This window comes from Ambystoma mexicanum, chromosome 12 (assembly GCF_040938575.1).
Source record: "Ambystoma mexicanum isolate Mex_15411 chromosome 12, UKY_AmexF1_1, whole genome shotgun sequence".
NCBI lineage: Eukaryota > Metazoa > Chordata > Amphibia > Caudata > Ambystomatidae > Ambystoma > Ambystoma mexicanum.
In genome coordinates, this window is record NC_090936.1 from 478,714,526 (window position 1) to 478,742,515 (window position 27,990).

The 27,990-nt window shown below is 44.2% G+C and overlaps 1 protein-coding gene across 6 annotated transcripts in view; it reads left to right on the forward strand.

The window, feature by feature from the left end:
• The window catches only part of DGKI (diacylglycerol kinase iota), a 1,316,934-nt gene that overhangs the window by 684,166 nt on the left and 604,778 nt on the right, over nt 1-27,990 (forward strand). For all 6 annotated transcript variants that reach the window (XM_069628758.1, XM_069628759.1, XM_069628760.1 and 3 more), the window contains exons 3-4: nt 20,290-20,385; nt 21,736-21,810. In XM_069628758.1, the coding sequence (XP_069484859.1) occupies nt 20,290-20,385; nt 21,736-21,810 (171 nt within the window). The remainder of the gene's footprint in view (nt 1-20,289; nt 20,386-21,735; nt 21,811-27,990) is intronic.

A 27,990-nucleotide genomic window follows, 5' to 3' on the forward strand; every position in this document is an offset into this window, starting at 1 on the left:
TCCTAGACATAATTGTAAATATGAGCTTGCGTCACATCTAGACTGAATTGGGAAGATTAGCATTGCCTCACATCTAGACAGGTTTGTGAATATTAGCCTGTGCCACATTTAGATAGCAATGTGAAGATATTCATGCATCAAATCTAGAAAGAATTTGCAAATTAGCATGCATCACATCTAGATAGTGTTGCCACTAACCAACCCACTAAAAATCTCACCTTTTTGCATACACTTCTCAAACTCCAACCAAACACAACCACGCCTCTTAAAAACACCAAACTGCATGAACATCACTTCACTGCAACGACAAAACAAATCACACATAGCCTCGCACAGCAGAAAACAACAGCTACCAACCAAAAACCACACCTAAGCTCAGCGAACAGTGTTAACTGAACTGAAGCTGCCAACAGCACATCACTGCTCTCTTGCACTTTTCCCGCTCGGTCGTACTAACTCACCCCACCTCATTTCCTTTTCAGATCCGCCAGAGCACCAGGGGACCACTCCGGTGGTGATAGTGAACAGTACAAATGTCCTTTAACATTAACATTCATTGACACTGGAACCACTGTGCCCTGTGTGAAGATAAGTGCGGGTGGAAAGAAGTAACTTGAAATTATTGAAGATGGTTGTGATAGTGGAAGGTGAAGGTCACCGCATAGAACCGTGCTCATTCTGTTTGTTGAAATTATAGCTGTTGTTGAAGTGGGTACACTTTACCATTTGAACAGCAGAGGACAACCGAACACTGATAAATTGCATCAGCTGAGTACAGAGACATATCTAAGTGTTTTATATGTTTAGATGTTGACACACTTAATAAGAAATCATTCAATTGGTCCTTCTCAACCTGCCAATCATTTTGTTTCTCAGCTTCTTGTCATAGGTGTGAACCTGGGACAGGCTGTCAAGAAACGCTATTGAACAACCAAAGTGTCTTGTTCCATATCAGGTGAGCTTCTGCAGGAAGTGGTACTGAGCTAAGTCTTCAATTACCACCAAAGAACCCCTAATGGTGACTGTGTAATTTGGACCACTCAGCTCTGTTTGATACCGCTGACCAGCCACTGCTACTGTTTCCTGGAGGAAACCGGCTGCAAGGGCATCAACCTCGCCTGGTTCAAGCACTTTCATACTGATAGGACGCAGCCAATGCTTCTTGCAGGCCCCCATTAATGTCTGCTTCAACTGGACTATCTTGTGGAATGCTCCTGCCTTAGTCACATCATTTTTCCTTATCCTTTTAATCTGCATATTACACCACTTGCCAAACCCATCCACTCCTATGCACTCTTAGGCTGACAAAACCCAAAACGTGTTCCCTATGGCTGGAAACAGGGTAGCGGCAACTTCAACATAATATTATGTTACCTAATGGATCTTTAGCTTTTCTGTTTTATTGTTCTGTTGCACTCTTAATTGGGCACGTTGTAAAATGTAATAAATTACATTTCAAATTGTATTTTGAAATCCCTATGCTGCTTACCTCACTGGGCCACCCTTAGGAATATGTTAAAAAATGTTATTGGTTTGGTGGGCTTTTGCCCTTTCTCTTAAGGCACAAGTTAGCAACACTGTCAAGGCGGATTATTGACAAACAACCCAACAATTCTTCTCCTTAGTCCCAAAGAGGTTTTTTCCATCTCATAGCTGGTCTATTCCAATGCCCTCTACTGCTGCTTTCCTACCAGTCTATTTCACTAGTATCAACTTGCCCAAAACACAGCTATGAGACATGTTGGGGGGCCCGGAAAAGGGAGTACATCTCCGAGCTTCTGGAGAGGCCTTCATTTGATGCCCATTAACGTTAGCACCAATTTAAAGGCAACACAGACAGAACTCTGTATGGCTTGGGCCCTTTCCATTTTCTGTTCAAATTCTTGACATACTCCCCCCATGGCTCCCTGTGATATGGGAATCAGACACTGTTGGCCCTCATTTCATGTTTCAGGAAAGTGTGGTTTTAGGGAGGGTTTGCAGGCCTTTCTTTTGTAACTAGATATGCATCCTCTTGATCACCTCTGCCCTGGTTCACTTGCCATTTTGTGGAGACATCAAGTACAGGTGATATGTAGTGTACCAACCTGGAATATGGGCATGGATACTTCTGATGATTGGAACATTGCTGGAAGAGGAAATATGGAGGTTTCGTCAATGATGCAACCCTAATCCATGTAAAATGTAGACAGTACCTCCTGGAACTCAGTTTTATTAATGGTTGAACAATGTGGGATTTTGGTGCTTTAAATGCTTCTCAAATGTATTCGATCTCTGCAACTCGCCTTACCTCAGCGAATTCACGGGACTTCCCAGAGGAGAGGTAAGGCTGGGCACTTTGGGTAGCCCCCTTCACCTCTAAATCAAAACAGAGGTGCAGGCGATAGCTAGGAGGTTCAGACCCAAGTAAAGATATAGGGGAAGAGACTTCAGATGGTAAATGAAGATGGGTGCTGAATGCAGGGCAGATGGCCAGGCAGGAAGAAGCCGAAGAGAAGGTGACTGGAATGCCCTCCACGGATGTCACAGCAAGAGTGACAAAGAAGTGACATAGGCAACAAAAGGGGGACTCAGAGGAAGGATAGAAGCAGGGAAACATGGGCTTATGACAAGGAAAACGCCAATGTAATGGAACAGAGTTGTGACGCAGAGCTTACCTCATCGCAATTGCTTTTATGGCCGCTGCATTCCTCCGGGGTTGGGACTCCGCTAAGATCCTGGTGGAGGCACGTCTGTTCGCATGCAGCTGCCATCTTGGTGGGGGCAATGTGCAGTGCATCATGACCATTTTTGGTGGGGCCTGTGTAGCTTCCATCGTTCCCATAGCGACCAGGTCACGGGCCAGCAGAGGTGATTTCTAACATTCGAAGGAACCAATAGTAAAATCACTTTCTTATAAAAGTAGAAGCGTGCTTTTGGTAGTTAACATACAAATAAACTGTGCTACATCTTTGACCAGAGATTAGGTCCACTAGGTTTTCCATTGGTTAGTGAGAGCAAGTAATTGACAAACAACATGGTAGTGGTATTAAAACTGATATGTCAGCTCTTTGTTGAGACCCGAGGGTTTTGGAATGGAGGTGGGTTGCCCCTAGATCAAGAACTCATATAGAAATCGATAGCCCATACCCATCTATTCAGATAACAGGCGCAATCATTGGTGATATTACTAATACGTTCAAAGATGTTTTTTTGGTGTATCAAATAGACTTGTACAATAGGCAAATTTCAGAGTAGACATATTGTGAATACCTCAATTCATACATACAAATACCACAATAACAATATTAATTCATATATCTTACAATGTATTCTTTACACCAACCCCTAATTAAAACCATTTCGTGTATACCATCGTATTCCAAATCCAACAACTCTCTTGGATTCTATTGACCCCACATAAAGTGCACATTTTCCTGAGTCGAGTTTTGTCAATTGCTATACATAGCACTGATCATCTTATCTCCAGACCTAGCCCAACATGTTTCGTTCCAATAGCAACCATTGTTTACCCAGAACCTCATCAGGGGCACATAACTACAGGGGAATAATACAATATTTATCTTTCTCATTCAAACAACCGCTGCAGTCCAAGTAGACATTAGTTTTCCTAATCTTTCATTTTCTCTTAATTTAACTTTTTTTCAATCTTCATGGCGCTTCTTCAAAATAGATGCCATAAGCCCAGAGATGCACTTGCCCTGGGCCCCCACCTTGGAGGGGCCCCACAAGGCTGCCTGATGTAAAGAAGTAGGATTCCATTGGTCACCAGACTTAAATAGCACACATCAGGATATTTCTTGGCCTGCTACTGAGGCTCTAAACCTACTGCCTGTCTGTATTGACAAGTACATTCTGCTCTGATCAATTCATCAATTCATAGGGCCTCATTCCGAGTATGGCGGTAAGGGATAGCGGCCACCGGTAACGAGACCGGTGGCGGTAATCCCTTACCGCCATACTCCGAGTTCCCTCTGCGCCCTCGCCCTTAACGCCTGCTTTGAGCAGGTGTTAAAGTCGAGGGCGCAAAGGGGCCTCCAAGCCAATAACGGTGACCGTAATGAACGGTCACCGTTATTTGCATCTTCCCCATTCCCATTGAGCCCTAAGGGGGCTCATTCGGGAATGGGGAAGAGCCTTGGTGAATGGGGAATTACCGCCCGCCAACCTTGGAATGGGGCGGTGATTCCGCCATCCACCAAGGCGCTGCCGGTCCGGGTACGGCGTCAACCAAGGCGTTAATAGCGCCATTGGTTAGCGCCGTACTCGGAATGAGGCCCATAGAATTTAGGAATCCTTACTTTTTCTCTTGTTAGGAACACTGCTTCTTGTTTACTAAGCCTTTCCCTTGGTAGAGCTTTTCCTACTTTGTCAGATATCTATCCTTTCAACCTCTCTATTGGATCATCATTTAGTTCAGGTAGCACATTGTGTCATTCAACTGTCGGACGCATTCTGCACTTAATCACTTCTATTTAGAATTACAGAAACCCCTCCTTTGTCTGCTTTTCTTATTATAATCTGTGCATAAAGAGCTAAGCTGTTTAGAGCTTGCCTTTCATTTCTTGCAACCTTCTGACATGGCTTTTTCTTGTTTTTGGATACTATCTTTTCAATTTCTGTTAAAACGTTCATTTGAAAACTAGGGCCGCCGCACTATGACTGTGCATGGGTGGACAAAAGGTTGAGGGATTACGTAAGCCTGAGTCATTTTGAGGAGATTCAAATTCTTTATCTCCAAACAATTGTCTTAGATGCATTTTGCGCATGAACTGGTTCCATTCCAATCTTAAGTTGAATTTGTCATGTTTATGAGTTGTCACAAATTCTAACCCTTTCTCTAGTATTTTGGACTAATATTCAGTCCGTTTATAATTTTAGAGGTTCACTATAAGACTCTCCTGCCCCTCTTGACACTCGGGTCATTCTCACAGTCTGATCGCATTTGTTCTGTCTCGGAGAAATGAGACTCATTCATGCCTCTCCTTCGTTGCTATGCCATCTATTTCTGTAAGCACATCTCCAGGGATTCCCTCGATGTGTAAAACCCCTACTGTCAACGTTCTCGTTCTCATAGCTATTGTCATCACTTAAACTAAATTAAGTCTTTCTATATGTAACTATTTTCTTCTGGGTATTCTCTCTTGTAGTTTCCATGTTTTTCTTAGAATCATACCCCTCTTGCATGTATGTAAAAACCTTTTCATGGCTAAAGTCAGTGAGATCTTTTTTCATCCTCCATATTGTTTCGTGAGTTGATCAGATGGTCAGTGCTATGTGTAGCCATTGACAAAACTCGACTCGGGAATATTTGCAATTGTGGGGTCAAGACAATCTAAGATGGTTGTTGGATTTGAAATTAGATGGTATACAAGAAATGGTTTTAACTAAGGGTTGGTGTAAATAATTCAATTGTAGGATATATGAATGTATATTGTTATAGTGGTATATGTAGATATCAATTGAGGTATTCACAATATGTCTGCTGTGAAATGTGTATATTGTACAGGTCTTTTTGATATAGAACATATTTGCGTATCATTAATAGAATATGTTTGCGTCAAAGATTGCTCCTCTTATCAGAATAGATGGGGAGGGGCTATTGATGTAGGTATTAATTCATACAGATTTGACACTTTTATTTGCTGAGAAACACAGCGTCTCTTACCACTTTTGTATATTTGTATCCTGTGCCTTTCAAGAGGGGGGAAGGGGAGGTGATTAGTGCGCAGGGCTTGAAGCCCATCCCACTTACAATCTCCCTGATTCTGATGGGGAGGTACTGGAGGGGCACGATTTGAAATGCCAGTCTGATAGTCAAGGGCCAGGCCCTTGGCCAAGATATGAGGATGATGGATCATCTCCACACAAATCATCTAGAACCTTCTGCGGCATTGAGATCGCCATATACTCATATCTGTAACATGTGAGGCATAAGTGATGTATTACCTGGGGGATATGCTGACCACAAGCAGTGTAAATTAACACTGCATGTAAGTGCAGCCATGGAATTAACATTGCCTTTAGCTCTGCCCCCTCAGGCTGTTATGTCTTAAAGCAGAAGGAAGATACAGCTCTTTTTTGCTCTGGGTTCTAACTTCTCTGTAATTGGATCCTCAGTCTTTCCCACCTTTTCAGGTACTGCCTGCCAGACAGACATGGCAAAGTCTCTACCCACAATTAAGGAGTTTAAGTAATCAATTAAAAATGTCATTTTCCTTGAATAAAATTCCATCTCCTGGGAGTGGTAGCTCGACTTCTGAAAATGTCCTGCCATAAACACCAGAATATGGATGTTTTCAATCCAGTTGTAGGGAGCTCTCTTGCATTAAGGGCATGTGCTTGGACACCAACTCACGAACACTCCTTGAATTCTTTGACTTTGTCTCAAGGGGATTAGATGTAATTTTCAATCTGGACTTTAATCAGCAATTCCCCATGCTCTAGTTTAATTAATGGAGAACAGCATGTTTGCTCTATCACCCTTTATTATTACAAGTTTGTCCTGTAGCATGTTTACTATTAATGAGCGCATATGTACTCATTTTACTGCAGGATCCAGTTCTGCTTCTGTTGACATTGCAATGGGGGGGCTGGGATATCACAAAACCCTTCCATAGGCATCAATGGGCATGGGAAAATGCTCATAGGAATGTATACATTCTTGTCTTTTATTACTACTTAAAATCTCCTAGAGATTGATCTTTTCAAAAATTAAAGGGCAAAGTAATGAAAAAACAAATAAAGAGAACAGCACAGTATGCCTCATTACGAGCAAGGCAGTAGCCATGCCTGTATCGCAGGCACGGCTACCGCCATGCTCACTACCGGCACCGCCTCCTGCGATTGGGCAATAACCGGCCCATTACGAGATGAGTGGGCCAGTAATTGCCCATTCGCGGGAGGCAGTAATGCCGGGCTCCCGATCCCCATTCTGCCCCATTGGGCCGAATGGGGGTGGGGAGCATGGGTGCGCCGGCACCGTTAATAATGGTGCCAGCGGCATTACGGGTTCTGCTCGCGGGTGCCGCACAGCCCGCCAGGTAAGGAACCCGTGAGCAGAACTCGTAATGCAGCGGTCCCGTATGAATGGTCCTGGTGCCTTATGGGCATCGTTCATACCGTGACCGCCACTGTTATAATGAAGCCCAGTGTGTATAACTGACATGGAACCCTGGTGAATTGTTCTGTTTATGACATATAGGTACTCATTTGTTTGTGATTTTTTTTCAAAATGTCAAACAGAGCTTTCCTATAATTCAATCCAGGATAATATCATATCAAGTTCCGAGTGTAATTGCTTCTGTTTCTGTTGATGTTGTCTTCTTTGTGACTTCATTTTATTAATTCTCCCTTGAAGATAGTATGGTCATATTTACTAAAAATTGGAGTGAGATGATAATCATGGATGTGTGTTGACAAAATTAACAAGTGAAATGTCGGTGACAAATGAGGGCGGTGACGATCTCAGTTCACATAATTGAGAGGGTAGTTTGTAATAGTCACAGTTTCGAAATCACCTTCCTGCTGAGGTCTATCACGATTCTATTGAATTTTTATTTATGTTTGCAAAGGTAGCGGGCGCCCCTCTCTCGACAGAACAAGGCCTGATAACCTGTTCAGTGGTTATTAACCACTTGAGAGTTCGCAGCCACTGCTTTTACTCACTGTGCCTTTCACAGATGGGAAATATCCATTTGCATATCAGTCTTTGTCCTGCCCAGGGGCAGTCCAGCACCGAAATGCAATGGCAATTCCAACCTGACCGAGAGTACCACCCTCTCACTGTGCTTAGAGAGGCATTAGCTTCACCTCACTGATGATCCCCAACAAGGGTGAAACACGTGTATGGGGTTGCTGGTGGTACTCTCGTTCAGGTTGGAATTGCCATTGCATTTCGGTGCTGGACTGCCCCTGGGCAGGACAAAGACTGATATGCAAATGGATATTTCCCATCTGTGAAAGGCACAGTGAGTAAAAGCAGTGGCTGCGAACTCTCAAGTGGTTAATAACCACTGAACAGGTTATCAGGCCTTGTTCTGTCGAGAGAGGGGCGCCCGCTACCTTTGCAAACTAAATTTCAAGGAACCTGGGATTGGTAACCCTAGGTCTCCTGGGGGCAACCAGACGTGGGCTCCCTCTCACTGTGCTTAGAGAGGTATTAGCTTCACCTCACTGATGATCCCCAACAAGGGTGAAACACGTGTATGGGGTTGCTGGTGGTACTCTCGTTCAGGTTGGAATTGCCATTGCATTTCGGTGCTGGACTGCCCCTGGGCAGGACAAAGACTGATATGCAAATGGATATTTCCCATCTGTGAAAGGCACAGTGAGTAAAAGCAGTGGCTGCGAACTCTCAAGTGGTTAATAACCAGTGAACAGGTTATCAGGCCTTGTTCTGTCGAGAGAGGGGCGCCCGCTACCTTTGCAAACTGAATTTCAAGGAACCTGGGATTCGTAACCCTAGGTCTCCTGGGGGCAACCAGACGTGGTCTCCCTCTCACTGTGTTTAGAGAGGCATTAGCTTCACCTCACTGATGATCCCCAACAAGGGTGAAACACGTGTATGGGGTTGCTGGTGGTACTCTCGTTCAGGTTGGAATTGCCATTGCATTTCGGTGCTGGACTGCCCCTGGGCAGGACAAAGACTGATATGCAAATGGATATTTCCCATCTGTGAAAGGCACAGTGAGTAAAAGCAGTGGCTGCGAACTCTCAAGTGGTTAATAACCACTGAACAGGTTATCAGGCCTTGTTCTGTCGAGAGAGGGGCGCCCGCTACCTTTGCAAACTCAATTTTTATTTATGACCTTGGAGCGATGAAGAATTGCAAGGTATTCTCTAGGATCCATCTGAAAAATGTTTAAATAAGAGACAAGATGTGTCAGTATCAAATACAAAATCCAACAATTATTCTAAAGAAGGTTTTAATATGCAATTTAAGACAATATTAGAGTTATCATCCATTAAAAAATACCCATAGAATACCTCGTGAGTCCCAAGGTTTTAAGCTTGACGGGTGAAATTTGCAACAAAATGCACACTCGAGATGCACCTGCTAAACGTACATGTTGAGCTGCAGGTGCATCATCTAACATAGACTTTGTCATGATTAGTGATGGGCACTGGTATAGAATAAGAGATTTTGAGTTATCAGTGCTTTTATAAAGCAATAAGGATCCACTCTCCGTAACCTTGTCGACTAATGAACAGTGTGATTTAGATATGGATGATGTCACATCTATTAATACTGACACAATGTCCAAATAATACAAGGGCAGTGAAATGGGCAAATCTTTATTTAGGCATTGCCTTTCCACACATTTATGTAGTGGCCATTTAACTATTAGAGCAAGCAGTTTTGTTAGACCAAACAAAAGCCCAATGTAATAATAGATTATTTTGTTGAATTGCCTCCATTAATTCAACCTTATTTGACAAAATCTCTTGCAACGGTCCATAAACCAATAATTGGTATGGCAAGAAGTAAAGGACAGTTAAGACAATGTTAATGAATCCTCTAAAAATAGGATGGGACAGACCAAATCATAATTCAACTATTGAGAATGAAAATAAGGAGCTCTAAACAAGAAGAACATTGAGGATTGAGAAGAAAAGCAGAAAACCCTGGAGGATGTAATCCAAAATCAAGATCAAAAAGAGTTTTAACATGTTGTACAAACAGGTTCATTAATATTAATAACCTCCAATTCGTACCCACCAAAATCTACAGTGCTCTAATTTTTCTCAATAACATAAAGAACCATAGATGTTATGAACTTCTGTGAGGGACCACATTCCGATTTTGAGTAACAAGAAATTACCTTTTGACTGGAGATATTTTTGTCATAAACCCCAAGCTCAGAGATGTTACACACACATATATATATATGTTCTCGCAGCGGATGATCATTCAAACTGTGCAAAAAAGGGCCTTTTGTATTTCAGAGTAACTTAACCAATACCGTTTTCCCCCATCTTTCCTCCAAAAGGCTAAGCTTGCTTTAATGTGTCTATGTTTGGGAGGTTGTATTGGATGGTGCTGAAAGAAATAGGAAAGTTGATCTGGTTTTGGACGTTGAAACAAATAGTCTGCCACCTGTAGATCATCTTTCCGTGCTCTGTGCTTCACACCCCCATTCCCTCAGTCTTCAGTATGTTGTAAAGCAGATAAAGATTCTTCCGAATGACTAGTACCTGCCACTTCCTCTGGGGGGATGATGTTGTCTCCAATTATTTCTGGCAGACTTGTGTCTGACACTTCCTCCTTGGGGGAATATTCAATTGTTTGTGGTAGACTGGTACCACCACCGGCTGCCACTTCCCCCTCGAGGAGGACAGCCTCACGTATTTCTGGCAGACTTGATTTCGACACTTCTTCCTTGGGGGAATCTTCAATTGTTTGTGGCAGACTGGTACCACCACCGGTTGCCTCTTCCTCGAGATGGACAGCCTCAATTATTTCTGGCACACTTGATTCCGACACTTCCTCTCGGGGGGGCACCTTCAATGATTGATGACATTGTAGTTGCTGCAGCATCTGCCTCTGTTGAGATGTCTTCAATAACTGCAGAGACCCTGGCTTCTAGTCTTATCACATCTGAAGCTCTTGTTGATGGGTCCAGTGAAGAACCAGGTTTAACACTTGTACCTGAAGAAGATGGCTGGTCACCCTCATCCACTTTTCTTCCAGCAATACCACCACGTGACATTTTGATGGTCTGACCTGTAAACAGATCTTCAATTTTTTTGTTTTGCCGGATTTCCTCTTCAATTCGCTTTTTCTTCTTTTCTCTCAATTTTTCTGGTCCTCCCTTTCTTTTTTTAGAATCCATTTCTCTCCTAAAAAATAAAATTAGCTTAATTGTGCATCTGATTCCTACCTTTATCACAGTAGGTCGAAGTAACCTGGCTGCCAGTGCCAACATCCAAAATGTAATTTCATTAAGAGGAACCAAGTGCTTGTCAGCATTTTCATATTTGACTGTTGCCAGCCTCAGCATAACCTCCCTCCCAAAAAAGAGAACAATATCCATCTGGGTCTATAAAATGCTGAGTCTAACAGTAGTCCAGTCCTATGGCATGGTAAATGAACTGGATGCATGCATGTCATTTCTCCAGGCCAGCAGTGGCCTGGACGTTGTATTATGGTATGAATTTTAAGAAAAATAGTAGCCGAAAAGGAAAGCTGCATCGTAATTAATTTATGAAAAACACCAAGGGTGCATATAGCAAGTGAATTCCTGCTGCATGCACACAAATGCACACGTTTGTGTAATCATCCTACCCTCCACCCCAGTGTTTGAGAGAGGTATAATCAAGGTTTTCCTTTTGCCCTAGCACACATTAGGGCTGGATGCAAATTCACAATAACAAAATGTGGCCAGATTGAAAGAGGAGGAATAGGATAGGAGTGCTGCCTGGTCACTGTGCTGCTTATAGGCTGGACTGGAGCTTATGGTGGCTGTGCTTCTGGGGGGAGACAATAGGTGTGCATAATAAAGGCTGCCAAAGTGGTTTGAGTTTGCTATACAGGACCACCTTACATTACAGTGCATTAAAGATGTACAGTCACTAGTGGTTACTTACCCACAGGGATGGGCTCGCCTGGCTGGCTGTTGGTAGCTCTGCTAAGTCCTTACTAGAGTGGATACTTAAACAGCGACCTGCCTGCAAAAAGAAACAAGGTAAAGATGACGAAAACCCAATAAACACAGAATGTATCATATAAATACAGTGCATGGCTTGTAACAAAGATATGATGTGCGCCGAAGAAGCATCCCCCAATAGCTAGGGGCTAAACCATAGATAGTCTGTCACGAGCATCCAGGTTCATAAAAGCTGTATACAAATTGTCAAATTGAGCTAAAAAACAATAGAGGATGGTTTGTGATGTGCTGATGTATACCTTGTCTCATTTGGAGGATGCAAATTGCTAAAGAATTTCCAGACTGGCATTGTCTGTGCCGCAAAAGAGCTTTCCCACTACGTTGAAACCCTGCTTTTAACAGTGTGGTTTACTCTATGCAGACATGTAATTTCTAAGCTATTTTCAGTTAAATATTAATGCGCCAGTCTTATCGCTGAATTGTTCCCTCTCTTGCAGAACAGCAACAGCTTGACCCTCCCAATGTCCTTCTTACACATGAAGTTCATGGCTTTTGGCTGAATTAGGTTACTTCATATACTGTAAAAACTTGAGGTCTCACTAAAGAAGGAAAACAGCTGGTGATGGAGCAATGCTCTGCTGAGTGATGAACTCGGTGCTTGCATTTATTCTTGCATTTATGTATTGCGATCTGGCATTCCTGCTGATGGTATAGAATTGCCAATGATAAATAAGGGTGATGATGAAACTACCACTGCGTCACTCACGGGCTAGCATACACTGCATGGCAGAGGCCTCTAAATCCTGTAGCCGGTGTCTAGTGCATTATTACGGTAAATGATATGATTGGTTATTTATAACGCACTTAATACCCACAGGTTTCTAAGCGCCACGGACCAAACCCAAACGGACTTGCCCTGCAATAGGTTTATTACTATAGACCCTTTGATTTTGACCGAGACTCCACCAGGACTGCGTTATTATTATCTTCTGGTCGTAGCTTGCTCCCATCCTTAGATTTAGGGCATTGTGATTGGCTGAGAGAAGGTGTATATAATCTATACGGATACATCTGTCACAGCAGTGTGGGTGCACTTTCTCAGCTGAACGAGAAAGAGTAAGACATAATTGCAGCCTTCGGAAATAGAAAGTGATGAGAGAAGGAAAGGGGGTGAGAGAGAGTGAGAAAGAGAAAAGGAAAGAGAAAGAGAAAGAGAAAGAGAGAGAGAGAGAGAGAGAGAGAGAGAGAGAGAGCGAGAGAGAGAGAGAGAGAGAGAGAGGTGATAGAGAGGGGCATACTTGCTATCATTCCTGCTCTCAATAGTATTAGGCCTTCTCTGCATGCATCAAACTGTACAAGATTACATCAAAGTGACTGGTTTACTATGCAGACAGACCTTCATAAATGCCTTGTGTGAGGAAACCTATTTACAGGACACAGAGGCGGTGTGCTTTGATTCAGCGCACACTGGTGCTACACAAGTAACCCGCTCGCTTGGAGCAGTTTCGGGTGCGCACCACTGCTCGGTGAGACATTGGACCCCACAGATGCGAGGATCAAGGTGCCGTGTGAAGCCCATGGCCTGTATTGCTCGGCCCTTGAAACTCTTCTAATTGGGCTCAGAACTAGCACATTGCTGCTGGTACCTTACGTGTTTGTTTATTATCACTCACATTGCATAATACGTGTGCAATGACGCATCTGCTTAATAAGAAACCTTTTTTTTGGACATAAGCTCACAGTTGTGGAACTAATATTTTCCCTGTTGAAGGGCATGGCAATGTGTGAAAAATGTGCTGGCCATGACATTTTATAAGCTTGTGTGTGAAATTTGAAAGTGCATAAAAAGCAAAGACAGTCAGCTCTATACCGTGTTACAAGCCTCATTTCGGTCCTAATAGCTGTTGGCAAACACTAGTCTGACTAACATCTACACCTCTGTGGAACCGGGCTGACACTGACAAAGGTAAAATGCAAATGCAGCATGGACCAGTCTTCGTGTTAGAAGAACGTGGGGCTGATAAACAGCCTTTTACAATGGCACAATCCAACATGCTTTGTAAACCAGGCCCCGTAGAGAATGATTGCACCAGTGCAAGTGAAATAAGAAGTATGGCTAATAAATAAATAAATGGTCAAAATTGCCCCAGTGCAAGAAACATATCCTTCCAATGAGTTTCTGCACTAAGGCAATGTTTGCCATAGTCCGAGCACTGGTGCAGAATTTGCCCTGGTGCAAAGATGCATTGAAAGAATATGTCTTTTGCACATGGGTCATTTTTTGTCCAAGTGAAGTGTAAACGCTATACCATTGCACGATTCTCTAAAATGGCCCTATACAGAACGGAACTTGGGTGCCCCATTATACCAGCACAAATAAAAACATCATACCTTGCACAGGCCCAGGCAACATGAATTATTCCACCCAAAGACATTTAAAAGAGCAAGTTGTAAAATCAAGTCTGGCCAGAACTTGTTGTGCAAGAAAGTCAGTGGCCTCGTGAAAGAAGGTGAGTAAGGTGTTAACATGCTGCACCCAAGCTCACCTGTTTCAGTGCACACAGTCATTCATGCACAGATAGGAAACACTTCGAAGATGCGCGTGCGTCACGTGTAGCGTAGTGATCAAGGATGGCTGCCCGGCCAACACAAACAGAACACACTGCTCTCTAAAGCCCCCCTTTGCCCACCAGCAGCCCAACTAACGTTTCTAAAATACCAAATGACGTTTTTAGTGATATATATTTTGGGTCAACTTAAGTAAAGGTGGGCGGGCCTAAAATAACATGTGACTACGTGGGGATATGGCAAAAACAAACGCAGTACAAGAAAGACAAATAACAAATTATAAAACTTTTCACCCAAAAATGTAAAGTAGCCAACCATAATAAATAAGTGATCAGGCTGCAATGGATGGAGTCGTAACTTGCTAGGGGAGCCACAGATGCAGTGACACTTGCAACTCAACCATAGCTCTCAACCTTTTTTGTCAGCAAGGCGGGTGAAAACACCCGATTTTCTTTTTGGCGGGTGAGAGGCCCATAGAAGTGAATGGGCGTATGAAGGACTTGGCGGGTGATTCATCTGCTTTCAAGGCGGGTGACACCTGCCAAAAGCGGGTGAGTTGAGAGCTATGACTCAACAAACAGGAACACGTTTGAAGGCAAGACGCGATTTGTCGAGGCTAGCGAGAGTGCATGGCCAGATTATAGAACACACACACAACAGCACACACGGCTTGTCACAGGCAGCTTAGCAAATCTGTTAAACACCCAGAAAATAAATTCCACGCCGTGTTTGTTTCTTTTCGTACAAATGCTGCACATCAATGGCCTTTAAGAACACCAGGTTAAACTAAATTGCTACTGTTTGAAAGAGCCAGAGCAGAGTGCCGCCGGTGTGCCCCGTCCATGGAAATCAATGCTTGTGTCAGATAAAGCAATTAACAGTTGTGTTTGTTTATTACAGAACGTGGATGTCTGTAACATAACATTAACATATCCAGGCAGTGCTACGTTTACATAAGTGCAGGAAGCATGCACGCCAACATCTGGACCGCAATGAAATGGCTGTTTTAAGTGTGTTCATAATGAGACAGAAAGAGCAAAAGAGGGGACTAGTTAGGGGTGACGGGTGAGGCAACTTGGCATTGGAAATGAGAGCAGGTGAATTGTTAAGTTTGAGGGAGTGTGTGTCGGGAATGAGAGTTTAGGAGGATGGGGGAGACCAAGAAGATTGGGCATTCAGAGTAAGTAAAGTGTGTAGGTTGGGGGAGAGGACTGGAAAGGAGGGAGAAGCCGAACTCGACGAGAATGAGGTGGCGAAGGATGTATAGGGAAGGGAATTCAGGCAGACATACGAGTGAAGGAGTAAGGCGTGAAATGAAGGACCACCTTTGAGACGAAATGATGGAGAGTAGAAAAAGAAGGAGGAGGGGCCGAGTGTGGCATGCCGAAGAGGAATAGGCAGGATAGCAAGTTGGAGAGCAGGAGTCAAGAGAAGGAAATGAGGAAAAAAGGGGCAGAGGCGCATATGAGTGGGGGTGGGGGGCATGGGAAGGGCAGCATGAAAGGAAGGGAAGCTGCATTAATATAGCTTTAGAAATAAAATGGACCACTGTACAGACAGAAATGAACAGAGGCCAGGAAGCATGGCAAGGAATGAGGGGTGTCCGACAGAAACAGGTAGGGATCAGAAACGTGGTGGGGCAGGAGGGGTTAGAAACAGTTGGGGAGGGTCGGTTAGAAACATGTGTGGATTAGAAACAGGTGGGGTCAGAAAAAGGGGAGGGCTTTAAAAACAAGGTCTGAGGATGGAGCAGGTGGGGGGAAGGATGGTGGGCCGGCAGACAAGAGGGGGCAAACTGTTGGAACTTGGAAGAGAGAGGGAGAAGGAACTAATCAGGAATGTGGCGGACGCAGGGTGATGGGGAAGAGGGCAGGCGCGGATAGAAACGGGCAGATAAGGAACGGAGAGTAACGGGGGTGAGAAGAGGTGGGAGGGGGCAGACAGACATTGTCTGGAGGAGGCAACTCTGGGGAGCAAGGTGTTAGTGGGGCCAAGAGTGGATTGAGATGTGCTGGGGGAGGCGGTGGGAGGGGATGGGATGATGGTAAAGTGTCGAGAGTATGGAGTACTAGCAGGAGGGACTGAGGCGGGAGGGGATGGTATGGCAAATGGGGGAAATCGGGTTGGTGAGAGAGTCAGAGAGAGTTGGGGCACGGTGTGTGTGGCAGGTGGGGCGGTGTGGTATATTCGAGGAGAGGCGCTGGCCGGGGCAGGCAGTGGCACAGGTGCTGGTGGGGTGTGTTGGGAACCTAGAGTGGAGTGCGACAGGCAGAACAGAGTGTGGCAGAGTGGGGGGAAGTTAGGAGTAGTCAGAGATGGGATGCGATTGATGTGAGAGAGTAGGGAAGGTGAGGGGTGGGTGTGGGAGAGCGTCAGATCCATGGGAGCCCAGGCAGGGTGGGGGAGTTGGGAGTACAGGGAGGGAGGGATGTCTCGTTGGAGTGAATTGGGAGTTCAGGCTGGGTGGGGTCCTGGAAGGTCATGGACATGGTCGGGGGAGTGGAGTAGGCGAGAGTTAGTGTACTATGGGGTGCTGGCGGGGCGGGGAATTGGAAGAGAGGTGACATTGCACATGGGGTGAAGTGATGGGCGAGTGATGAGGAGCTCAGGAGTCAGAACCTGCCGAAAGGTGGGTGCTGTATTATTGATGGTACAGTTCCTACGGTGCAATGTTCATAATCATAATTGTATTAACACTTGAGTCGACTTGACTAGGACTTCACTTCATCAATCATCACAGGAGCACGTCGCACGGCCACCGGGCCACCAACCACCACCCGCTGCGCCGCCGCCGGACTGGTGGCGGCGGCCGGCCCAGATGCATCACGCATGCATGCAATTTGCAATTGCGAATCATCAAAGCAAGGTAACAATGTGTTTTTACCTTGCTTTGATGAATAATTATGCTTCCAGCAGCGCACCAGGCAGCTCCTCCAGCTTGCTCCAGGCTCCAGCCCCTGGGAACATGGCTGTAATCCCCCCTCCCACCACCCTGAGTCTCAATTTCCTCAGGCGAGCTGCTCGGGCCGCGCCCAGGCGGCCGCCCACGGCACACACACTTATCTATCTTCATAATTGATAGTGAGACTGACATCAACAATTTTACAACAAAAAAAATAATGATGGTCCGCAGGCCGCAGCAGACACTCTGTGAGTGAGTCGCCGACTCGTGCTGCATATTACTAAACATTTTACTGGCTAAAAAAACAGCCCTGGGGTGGCCTCATGAAAACTGGCCGCTCAGGTCCTCAAAGGTCATCGGCCACTGGCCGATGAGCCAATGCGGCCAGTCCAACCCTGACCACAGGAGCTGGAAAAACTAGCAGCAATGCAGCTCAAATCTCATTCTTAGGTTTGCTGAAGTCTATGCTAAATGGGTACGGAGACATGCAGGTACAATCTAGCAATGAAGAAGGTTACATTTGCATGCACAGAATGTAGACTGTTAGAAGGAATTTGTAGAAATGAAAAGTGCCGTTAGAAAGGCAACCATTTTAGGGAGATTTGACAATGAATGTAACTGCATTCTGCATGATGTTAGAAAAGCATGCTTAGTCCGTGTGTGGAATGTACAGGAATGCGATAAATCGTGTAATTACAATTGATCGTATTTTTTTAGAACAAATTGCTTCAATGGCATTTTGAGGAGGAAAGCATGTTTCTTGAACGTCCTGATGTGACAGTGGACTGTGATCCAGGAGAAACCAATGATGTTGCAGATTCTCTCTTAAGGAAACCTCGAGCTGGTACTGGGAGTTTCTGTTTAGGTTTGAGGCCCACCTTGTTGGCTCCACACTCTACTGCAGGCTCAATGCCATTCCAAGGGAGTGTGTAGTGCACAAGCGTTTCTAGGTGCAAAAAGACAAGGGAGGACAAGACAAACGATCTTACTAGGCCTGGAGTTCTTCAGATCGTCTAAGTGCAAGAACTAGAAGTGGAAGGGGACAGGGGGGGTGCAAGGGAGAGTGAAGGGGAAAACAGGGAAGCAATGCTTCGAGTAAGTGCAGGCAGGGCAGCATGTCTCTGGGTAGTGCAAGGAGAACAAGGGACTGTAGGGTTACAGTTACAGCCCCTAAGTGCGTGGTAGGCCCAGAGGCAGTGCAAGGGTGACTGATCAAGAAAGAGCCTGGACTCAGTGAGACTGAGGGTAACCAAGCAACCAGTCGGTACAGCAGACAGGTAGGCCAGGTAGGGCAGCAGGGGAGGGACAGAGAGAAAGCAGAGAAGAAGAGGAGTGTTTTGAGATGCTTCCGGAACTTCAGGTGGTCCGGCTAAAGTTTGAGAGGGACAGGGAGGCCACTCCAAAGGGAGGCACCTGCTGAGGAGACAGATCTACCCCCATTATCTTCCTGGAGAAGCATCTAACCCTTAGAGAGTTGGAGGTAGCTGAGCGAAGGGCTCGAGAAGGAAGGTATTTTGGAAGATAGTGTTGGGTGTAGTTGTGGCCCCGGCCGCAGAACGCCTTGTGGACAAGGCAAAGGGTTTTCAACTTGATCCTTGCAGCCACCGGGAGACCGTGGAGAGATTTCAGAGCTGGACAGATACGGTGCCTGGGCTTGAGGCCAAGGATAAGCCAATGAAACGAAATTACGAGAAAGACTGGGAAAAGTATTTCATCAACAGGAAGAGGTATATTGTTTGCGATGCACAGGGGAAAGAAGGTGATCGGAAAGAAATTAAATTCCATGGCTTTCTTAAAAAACATGTGGTATGACGATTTTTGTTTGTAACTTGGACAAAAGCCTACATTGTTCCAGGCTGAGAGTTAGCATATGTTTGGTTCATGGATATTCTAGTAATTGTCTGAACCCAGAGGTCACAGTGGGTGGGAACTAAAGGGTACAACATTCCCATGTTTCTGGGGCAATCCAGGATCATTCCCTTACTTTATGTAAGACAAATTACTTTTCCAGAACGACACGTTTTTTTTTTTAATTAGGCGTTTGCTGGAGGTTCGAACCCGAGCCTTGTTATGACCAGCCAGTATAACATGTCACTGCGCTATCTTGCCTCCCTGGATTGGTATTATTTCAATAGGCTGCTTGGGACATAAACCGCATCCCCAAGCAGCCAAAAAGGCCGAGCTCGGCAGTGATCTACTTATACGTTGTTGTAGGTGCAGTAGTGTTTGCTGGTAATGGGACGGTGTGTGTGGCTATAGGCCTAGGCATGAGAGGCGCGAATGGTGGGTGATTGGAAGGGGAGACTGCATGCTGCATGCTGTGAGGGACAATGACACACTCATGGTGGTCTATTAAATGTATTCTCTTGCACTGTGTTTTCTTCAGTCTTGCTAGAACTGTTGTAAAACACAATCTTGCAGGGTGGAGTGGAGGAAAGGAAGGACCCAGTATGGGGTTTGATTTGGACGGAGGGGGGTGGGTGACAGGGATTATGGGGGTGGGCAGAAAGGGGGCAGTTCAACAGGAGCATAGTTCCACTACCTTTTATTTTACAGTTCGACCACTGTCTGCATCGAGGAGTACAGGGAAGGTTAGGGCGAGGGGTGAAAACGCATGTTGATGGGAGGTGGTAAATTACATTTTTTGGCCCCCATAGCCGTGGCCCAAATATGCATCGCTGGTGTGCGGAAAAACCTGAAGCTGCTTAGCCATGCAGCCTGGCATGACAAACACTATCTGTGTATGGAGCAGTTAAAATATATTGTGTGTGTTTAGAGACCCCCCCTAAAAGAGTTTGTATCTGATGTTGACATGGGGGGTTTAAAATTGGCTCTGATTATCATTGGTTTTTATGGGATGCAATGTAATGAAAGTCATTGTTTGGGTGCTTAATCATCTTGCTCTACCGGGCCCAATGAGGGAGATGCGCTGCCTGGACCCAGCCTTCTGTTACTCACCCCTGACATAACCGCACTCATGACAGACCTCGCCACGAGTCAACACTCTGGCATACAAAGCGACAGGCAAGGGTTAGGCAATGATTTAGTTTATTTTAAAAAAAATCTACAAACGATACAAATAAAAATACCGACATAACGGGTTCATACTTGATATAGCGATTACTATTCTGTAAAAGCACTAACATTTTAATATGTTGTAAAATAACTTAAGCAGTTGAACTTAAGGACCGCCCTGTCTTTGCCACACAGGAGAACGCAATAAACGGAGACCACGTCTGGCTGGAGACCAACATCTCGGGGGACCTGTGCTACCTGGGCGAGGACAGCTGTCAGGTCAAGTTTGCCGTGAGTTTGGACTTGCTGTATTTCTTGCTTTTACGGAACCATGCTGCAATTTCCCATCATTCCCGTGGTACCCGGGTTGGGGAGTCTAGATATGAACTTCTAGAACAGGGTTCTGTTCTAGGTTCTCTACATGTATTGGGGTCCAACTCCCATTAGCCGTGGCCAGCACAGTCAGTGGTGAGGGATCATGGGAGTTGTAGTTCTGGCGAGCCATGTGTTGCACGCAGGCCTCAGTTCTAGTGTACCAATGCACGTTCATCAGCCCCCGGGGCATTGTTATGAGTCAAGGTGTAAAGGTAAAGACAGGCAGTATCTAGAGGTCCTGTAATATTCACGCTGCATTCCGGGGAATACTGGAATAAGTAAATAGTGCATGTTTTGGAGTTTGAAATGCAAACATTTTACCTCCACCCAAAAGGTGAATGCACGCATTGTAGCTGCCCCACGCATATCACACACGCTAAACTTCTATGAATAACACGCCATTCTACCTAGGCCAGGCGTCTGCATCCGTTGGCTGACGTGATGTGTACTACAGCTTCTATCAGCCAAGCGAGCAGAGTCAATGGGGAGGGCTCATGGGAGCTCCAGTCTTAACCAGCCGAAGAGCCGCAGGTTTCTGACCCCTGACCTTGACTGACAGCCGCTCTTTTGTCTTATACCGGTTTTTCATTCCCCTAATAAGCTTTGTTGATTCCGTTTCTTAGGCATTTCTGGGCCTTCCTTGTTATGTAATTCACGCTCCCAGTTACTCCGCTTTGCTGTATAATGCACAGACGGGTCGTGACAGACTCTTCTGGGCATTATTTTGCAAGCCAGCGTTGCGGAGTGATCTGCTGCTACTGCAACATCGAGAGCTGGCCCCGGAAGGAAAGCCTTTCTTCTTTTTTCTCTTTACCAAAACATGACATGCTGATTTTAAAAAACCTGCGTGCAAAATTTCGCAAAATCTTGAGGTTCTATCGCAATAGAAGGATAGACACCCGAAGATGCGGAGACCCTCGGCTTTTTGTATCTGTTAATGGTACTTAGTACTTTTTCTGTAGAAAACGTCGAGCGTTTAGTAAAACGTATTTCTTTGTACTGCCCATCTTGTGCACCAGAATTATAGAAACCTGTCTTCTGGATTCTGTAATAGCTGCTGCCACCCCGTGGCCACTTTAAGCATTACCACCTTGTTACCCTCGCAGTTGGCTATTGCTTTCTCTGTATTGGCTGCCTTTCAGTATTTCTCGAGGCTGCTAAGTGGCAAGAGATGCTGCTGCTTCTTTCACCCTTTGCAGAAATGTAAATAATACCGGCCTGGTCTTCATCCCGGCTCACTTTCTCTTTGTTGCTCATTTATTTCAGAAATCAGCACTACGGCGGAAGTGTGCAGCATGCAAAATTGTCGTCCACATGGCTTGCATGGAACAACTTGACAAGGTAAGAGGGTGCTCACCTTAGCCAGAGGTCAAAGTGGGCGGGAACTAAAGGGTACAACGTTCCCTTACTTTTTGGGGCCGCCCGTCATCGTTCCCTTACTTTATGTGTCTGAGCTCTGTCGACAAGAAGCTCGTGTAACATCTCACTGTGCTACCTGGCAGGTGTTGTTTATTTCAATAGGCTGCTTGGGACATGAAACCTATTGGTATTGGTATGCTAACTGTTTATTTATAAAGCACCTATGCACAGGCAAGTGTTTCAAAGCGCTCAATTCCAAAGCAGCCAAAAAGCCATGCTCTGCATCTGCATATGAAGGCGGAGCGTTGTTTGCAGGTAATGCGAGGGGTGTGTGTGTGTGGGTGTGTGTGTGTTGCTAGAGTCATGGTTGTGTCCCTTAAGAGGTGCAAGTCCTCAGTGATTGGAAGAGGAGGCTGCATAAAGTTTCACATTGGGGACAATACCTACTTTTTTTTAATTTTTATTATTGATATCGTTGAAATAAATCAACTTTTCAATACAAAACATTACATACAATTAATCTTAAAAGGTACATAAGACATTTAAGAAGAAATTCATTATGATTGATTGAAAGCATTAAAGTTGATACATAAACATATTGTACAATTCTCATTAACAATGACAAAGAGAAAAAAGTTATTCAGTTCACATAAAACACGTCCGACCAAGAAACAATGAGAACGAGGAAATTCAACATGCTATTCCTGGATAAATGACAGAGAAATCAAGTAAACAACAACAATTGTTTAGCAGGTTAAGTTCACTCCATAAAGAAAGTTGACAATTGCAATTTGAAGGGAGACATTGGTCGTCAGCAGTAATGTGGACCATCTTTCTACTGATTCTAAGTTCCCCAAGTAGCTACAATGCCATGAGAAGAATTTCAAGCGCTCTTGGACTAGCGCCGGGCATAACGAGAGTATATGCTCTAAGGTTTCTATGGCTTCAGTATCACAACAAAATCTACAGAAGGAGGCCGCCTCCTCACTGCCCTTCGGTTTGGCCAAAAGTTCACGAGTGTGCCATAAGTTCAGGTGCATTCTAAGAATGCCTGAGCGTATTCTCTTACAGGGGAATTTTAAGAGATAAGGTTCAATACATCCCAACCTCTTATGTCTAAATTTTTCAGGGATTGCGGATTTATATTGCAAGCATTTGTTTAGAGTATTGATCCAATCATTGCGGTAAATTAGTTGTTTTACTTTATTTGGATTGGTCAAGAGCAATTTAAGCAACGCATATGCTTCTACCAGATGCGATAAGTTGCCCGCAACCACTGTTTGACAAAACAGTGTTCAGTACGGAAAATGTAATTTGAGAAAAATTGCAGAATATTGTGTTCACAGTGAGGTAGAAGGGTTTTCCGCAATAAGGCACATGTTCTCCACTGATACTGAGCATTGAGAGAAGTGAGACCCAATTCATACCGTATCCAGAATATCGGGATACATTGAGGCAGCTGAAGAATGGCTTTCCAGAATTTGCCTTAGAGCTTATCAAAGACTTTTGGTAACCATGGTGATTGAGACTCCAAACCATATAGGATGCATGGGGTGGCTTTTTGTTTCCAGAAGAGGACTGCTGGTTGCATCGAAAAAGCACCATAACGATGCATTATAATTTTTGTTTGGGAGATAGCCGAGTTGAGCTTAAACTTAATGACATCGAGATGAGCATTAGTCGAGGCACTAACATCAAATCCATGCCAAGATAAACATAGCTTGATACTATCGCCAAATTTATGTGATTGATGGACCAAGATGGAAGAGATCTCATTGTATTACGTGGTCTGTAGACGATGACCTGGGTTTTGGTTGTGTTCACACGTAAATCGTTGGCCAATATATAGCTATTAAAGCCATCAAGAAGTTTTTGTAGCCCAGCCGGGGTTTTGGAAACTAACACCAAATCTTCGGCATACATTAAAGTTTGAATCTGGCAATTGTTTATCTTGGGGGAGTCTGATGTTATTGCCTCAAAAACCTCTCGAACGTCATACATAAAGTAATTGAAAATTGTTGACGCAAGGAGGCAGCCTTGCCTAAGGCCACGAGCAGTTGGAATAGCTCTAGATAAAAGACCTTCTAAGTTCAGTCTAATGCACACTGAGGTTTCCCCATGCAACAACTGAATGATTTGTTGTAGAGTGGACGGACAGTTATCTCTGGTAAGTTTTGCAAAATGAATCGGACGAGAGATGGCATCAAATGCCGTGTGGAGGTCCACAAAGGCAAAATAGAGTGCTTGTTTGGTATTTTGCGCTTGAGATTTAAGGGCGTTCAGACAGAACAAGTTAATATTTGTGCCTATGCCCGCAAGAAAACCCGTTTGAAACCGGTCTCTTGCATGAGCTACTTTGGTCCAGATGTTGAAGTCCCTCAAGATAAGTTTAGAAAAAAGCTTTCCGGGGGCATCAAGAAGGCAATGGGTCTATAATTGCACGGTAAAGTGCGGTCGCCCTTTTTGTGGATAGGAACAATAATAGATGTTTTCCATGAGTTGGGAATCTTGCGAGTCCTGATGATAGATTGGAAGAGATTATTTAGTATTCCAGCCCACTTTGAAGGGTTTAAACATATGATTACTAAGGCCATCAGGGCCTTTAGCTCGAGAAGAGCTAATACGTCTAATATATTCTTCACGTATAAGTGGAGAACAAGCAAGAGACCAAGCTCAGAATCATTAGGTAGCTTGACCAAAGGCACAAACGACGAGTCTGCATACAGGCTAGAATAGTGTTCGATCCATTGGGTCTCAGTAACACTAAGGGCCTGTAGATTACCTTGAGATTTATTAGCACATTGGTTGAAAATTGCCCAAGTTTCGGCCATGTTCTTTTATTCGCTATTAATTTGAGCATATGTTCACCATCTACTTGCAAAATGTGTGCACAATGTTGTTTCATCCAATTGTGGAATCTGGTTTTAACGATTCTCAACTGTTGAATGAAATTAGGCAAATTCATTTTAACAATCATTCTTTTTTCACGATGATATTCAGTCTTTTTAGCCTTGATTAGTGGATTAAAGGTATGTTTGTGTGGGTGAATCTCTATTTTTTGATTTGGTTTCATACGGGGATCAAATGTAAGGAGAAGGTTAGTATACAATTTGGACAAATAGAGCTATTATTTGAGATGACTAAACGAGCTAGAGATGACAAGTTATTATTTGACCAACGAAAGCGCGTTTTAGCATTATTAACTATTAGGTTGTTCGTATAGTACGACCTTCGGATAGCTAGATAATTCCACTTAATTGTGAGCACTAGTAGATGGTGATCACTATGTACTTGTGGAAATATTTTAAAAGTGCTTATTTGTCCAGTTAGGTTGGTATGTGTATACATATAGTCTATTGTAGTAGATATGGAACCCCTATGCCATGTGGGCTGAGCCGGAATATCGCCTTGAATTTCACCATTGGTCATGTGAAAGTTGCAATTTGACATAAAGGAGGTCCATCGCTTAACCTTCTCCATTGTGGTTTTTCCTTTAGGATTAATGCAGTCCAAATTGAGATCACCTACAATAAGGGTATCCGTAATGTCTTGCGAAAGCAACACCAAATCTAAGAGTCTGGACAAACCTGCATAGAAAGCAGCATCAATCAACCCTAAAGGATTGCGATAAATATGAATCAACGCAATAGTATGTGCTGGACATCTAATCTTAACAAGTTCGATAAAGGCAGAAATAGAATCCCAGGCTTCAATGGCGAAACCACTGGACATGTTCACTCCTGTCAATAATCCTGATGATGGTCGACCTTTTTGACTCCCAATAGCTGGAAGAAGAACAATCTCATAATTGTTCCATACGGGTGTTTGCAGGAGCCAAGTTTCCTGTAATGCTATTATGTCCATAACAGTTGGAAAGTTAGCAATAGAGGTTTGTAAATGTGTGTAACCTCTAGTGTTCCAACTAGTAACATTAATTAGATGGTCTTTAGATGTTTCTAATGGTTATGACATATACGACTCGGCACGACCAATGTTCTGCATCAAAGGGAAGCTTGCGCTAGATTGATTAGATGGTTGCTTTGCATTAGAGTCCCCATTCATGAATGCTGGGCCTTGTGCTAGTAGAAACCCCATCGAAAATAATTGCATTTTCGATTTCCAAATGGTGTTCAGAATGATACCCGAAGGTATCCACAGACGCACCACTGAACAAGTATTTTCAGAAATAAATTCAATCTGCTCAATATCACTCGAGCTTATGTCTTCGAGCTCCACCACTTCGGAGAAGATGTTGAGCACACTACGACGGTTCAAATCGTAGGTGCCAAAATGTCCTCCTCGACACTTCAAAATTAAAGAATGACATTTGCGCCGTACCAAGGGATGAGAACTGGGTATCGCTGAGATGTTATTTCGCGAGTTGTGGCTATCAGAATAAAAGGGATCATTTAAGCTAGGTTTAGGTAAATTTGTAGCGTGAGATGGAATAGCGTGAGGGCGATTGCCAATACGCAGGGAAGATTGTGGAGTTACTGATGATATTGGCATAGAACTCGGTAAGAGCCACTGGCTCAGAGACGAAATTGGATCATTTGGTTTTTGAGGAAGCTTAGAAAGGATAGGCTGAGAGCAAGAGGCCAAATATGCATCTACAGCCTCACGTATTTGTTCAGCCGGGATTGTGGTGGAAGAGTCAATGCTCTTCTTGGTGGCTGAAGACACAATTTTGTCACAAATGACTAGGTTTGTTTGGCCTTTGCGTTTGTTTAGATGTTGGCAAGTGGAGACTAACTCAGGTTCACGAATCAAAGCATCTAAAGGAGGATGGCTAGAGGCTATGGTAGTAATAGGCACTGGAGGCAGCACTGGGATGATAGACCCAATACCGGACTGTAAAGGGCTCTGACACGGAGGTGGGACAGTTAAGATCAGGTTTAAAGACGGCACTACGTCATTAGCCAGGGGTACAGTCGTAGGTCCCAAGATGGGACTAGGATTCTGCAGACCAATAGTAGGAGGCACTGAAGGAGTGGATATTAATATAGGTTGTGTGGAATCTAGAATAGGCACTGACTTGCTCGCCAAGGAAGCAATTGGGGCTTGGATCGGAAGACAAGAATTTACACTACTAATGGTAGAAGACAGATCGGGAGCCAGCGTAAGTAAAGGTTGTTTAGACACTGGCGTTTGTACTGAACCTTGAGAGGCTTGTGTAGCTACCATAGACTCAGGTACCGGGATCAAAGTTTGAAAAAAAGTTTTCATAGTTTGCTTCTGCAATGTCAGAGTAAACAGGTTTGAATTTTTCTTTTTTTTTTCTGTGTATTGTGAGAGATTTTGGAGGACTTTTTCCTGTTTCTCCTTGCTGGTAAGGGCGGAATATCATTTCCTTTCTCAACAGCAATCACAGAAGACGTAGAGGCTGGGGGAGGTGAGAGCTCAAGGATAGATGGATCAGTTGTGAGAATAGTATGTGTATCATTCACAGGATCACGAGCGGCGGAAAGATTCATCCGTCCTTCAGAAGTAATAATGTCAGCAAATGCAGGTATAATCTGCGGAAGTGGAAGATTAAGGGGCAGGGGACTTGTTGATCCGATGGTCACGATCGAAATTTCGTCATCATGAGCATTGTTGGTTGGGCAAGGATCGTAGGGATTTGATGACATATTATCAGCCAAGGTCTTGAGTAGTACTAAGGCTTCATGTGCTTCTACTGAATGAGCGGTAACTTTGGCATCTAAACATTCAAACAGTTTAAACAGGCTTTGTAGATTTAGCTGCATAGCAGCCAAAGTAATGGCTGATGTTGATAAAACAACCATGGCCTCTATTGGGAGGATAACTGGGGGGCGTGTGAGTCAATTAAAAGTTCATTCCGCACTGGTGATGTAATTGCAACAGGGGATAAAATCATGGATGGCACGTTTGTTTTATCCACCAGATTAGATAATGAGGTATTAGGCGGGTTCCGAGAAGTATATTTTCCCACAGGACTTTGAAAAGAAAGTTCCTGTGGGACTTGTGTTTGAACTCTCCGAGGAGTCGGTTAAACAAAAGAAATAGAAGGGGAACTTGGTGAACACTCCGAACGTGAACTGGCTGAAATGAGATTAATTACGCTCTGTGAATCCTGCAGTATCGAATTATTCGATTCAGAGTGTCTAGCATGCAGTGAGAGTTCAGGCTTGGAACATGGGG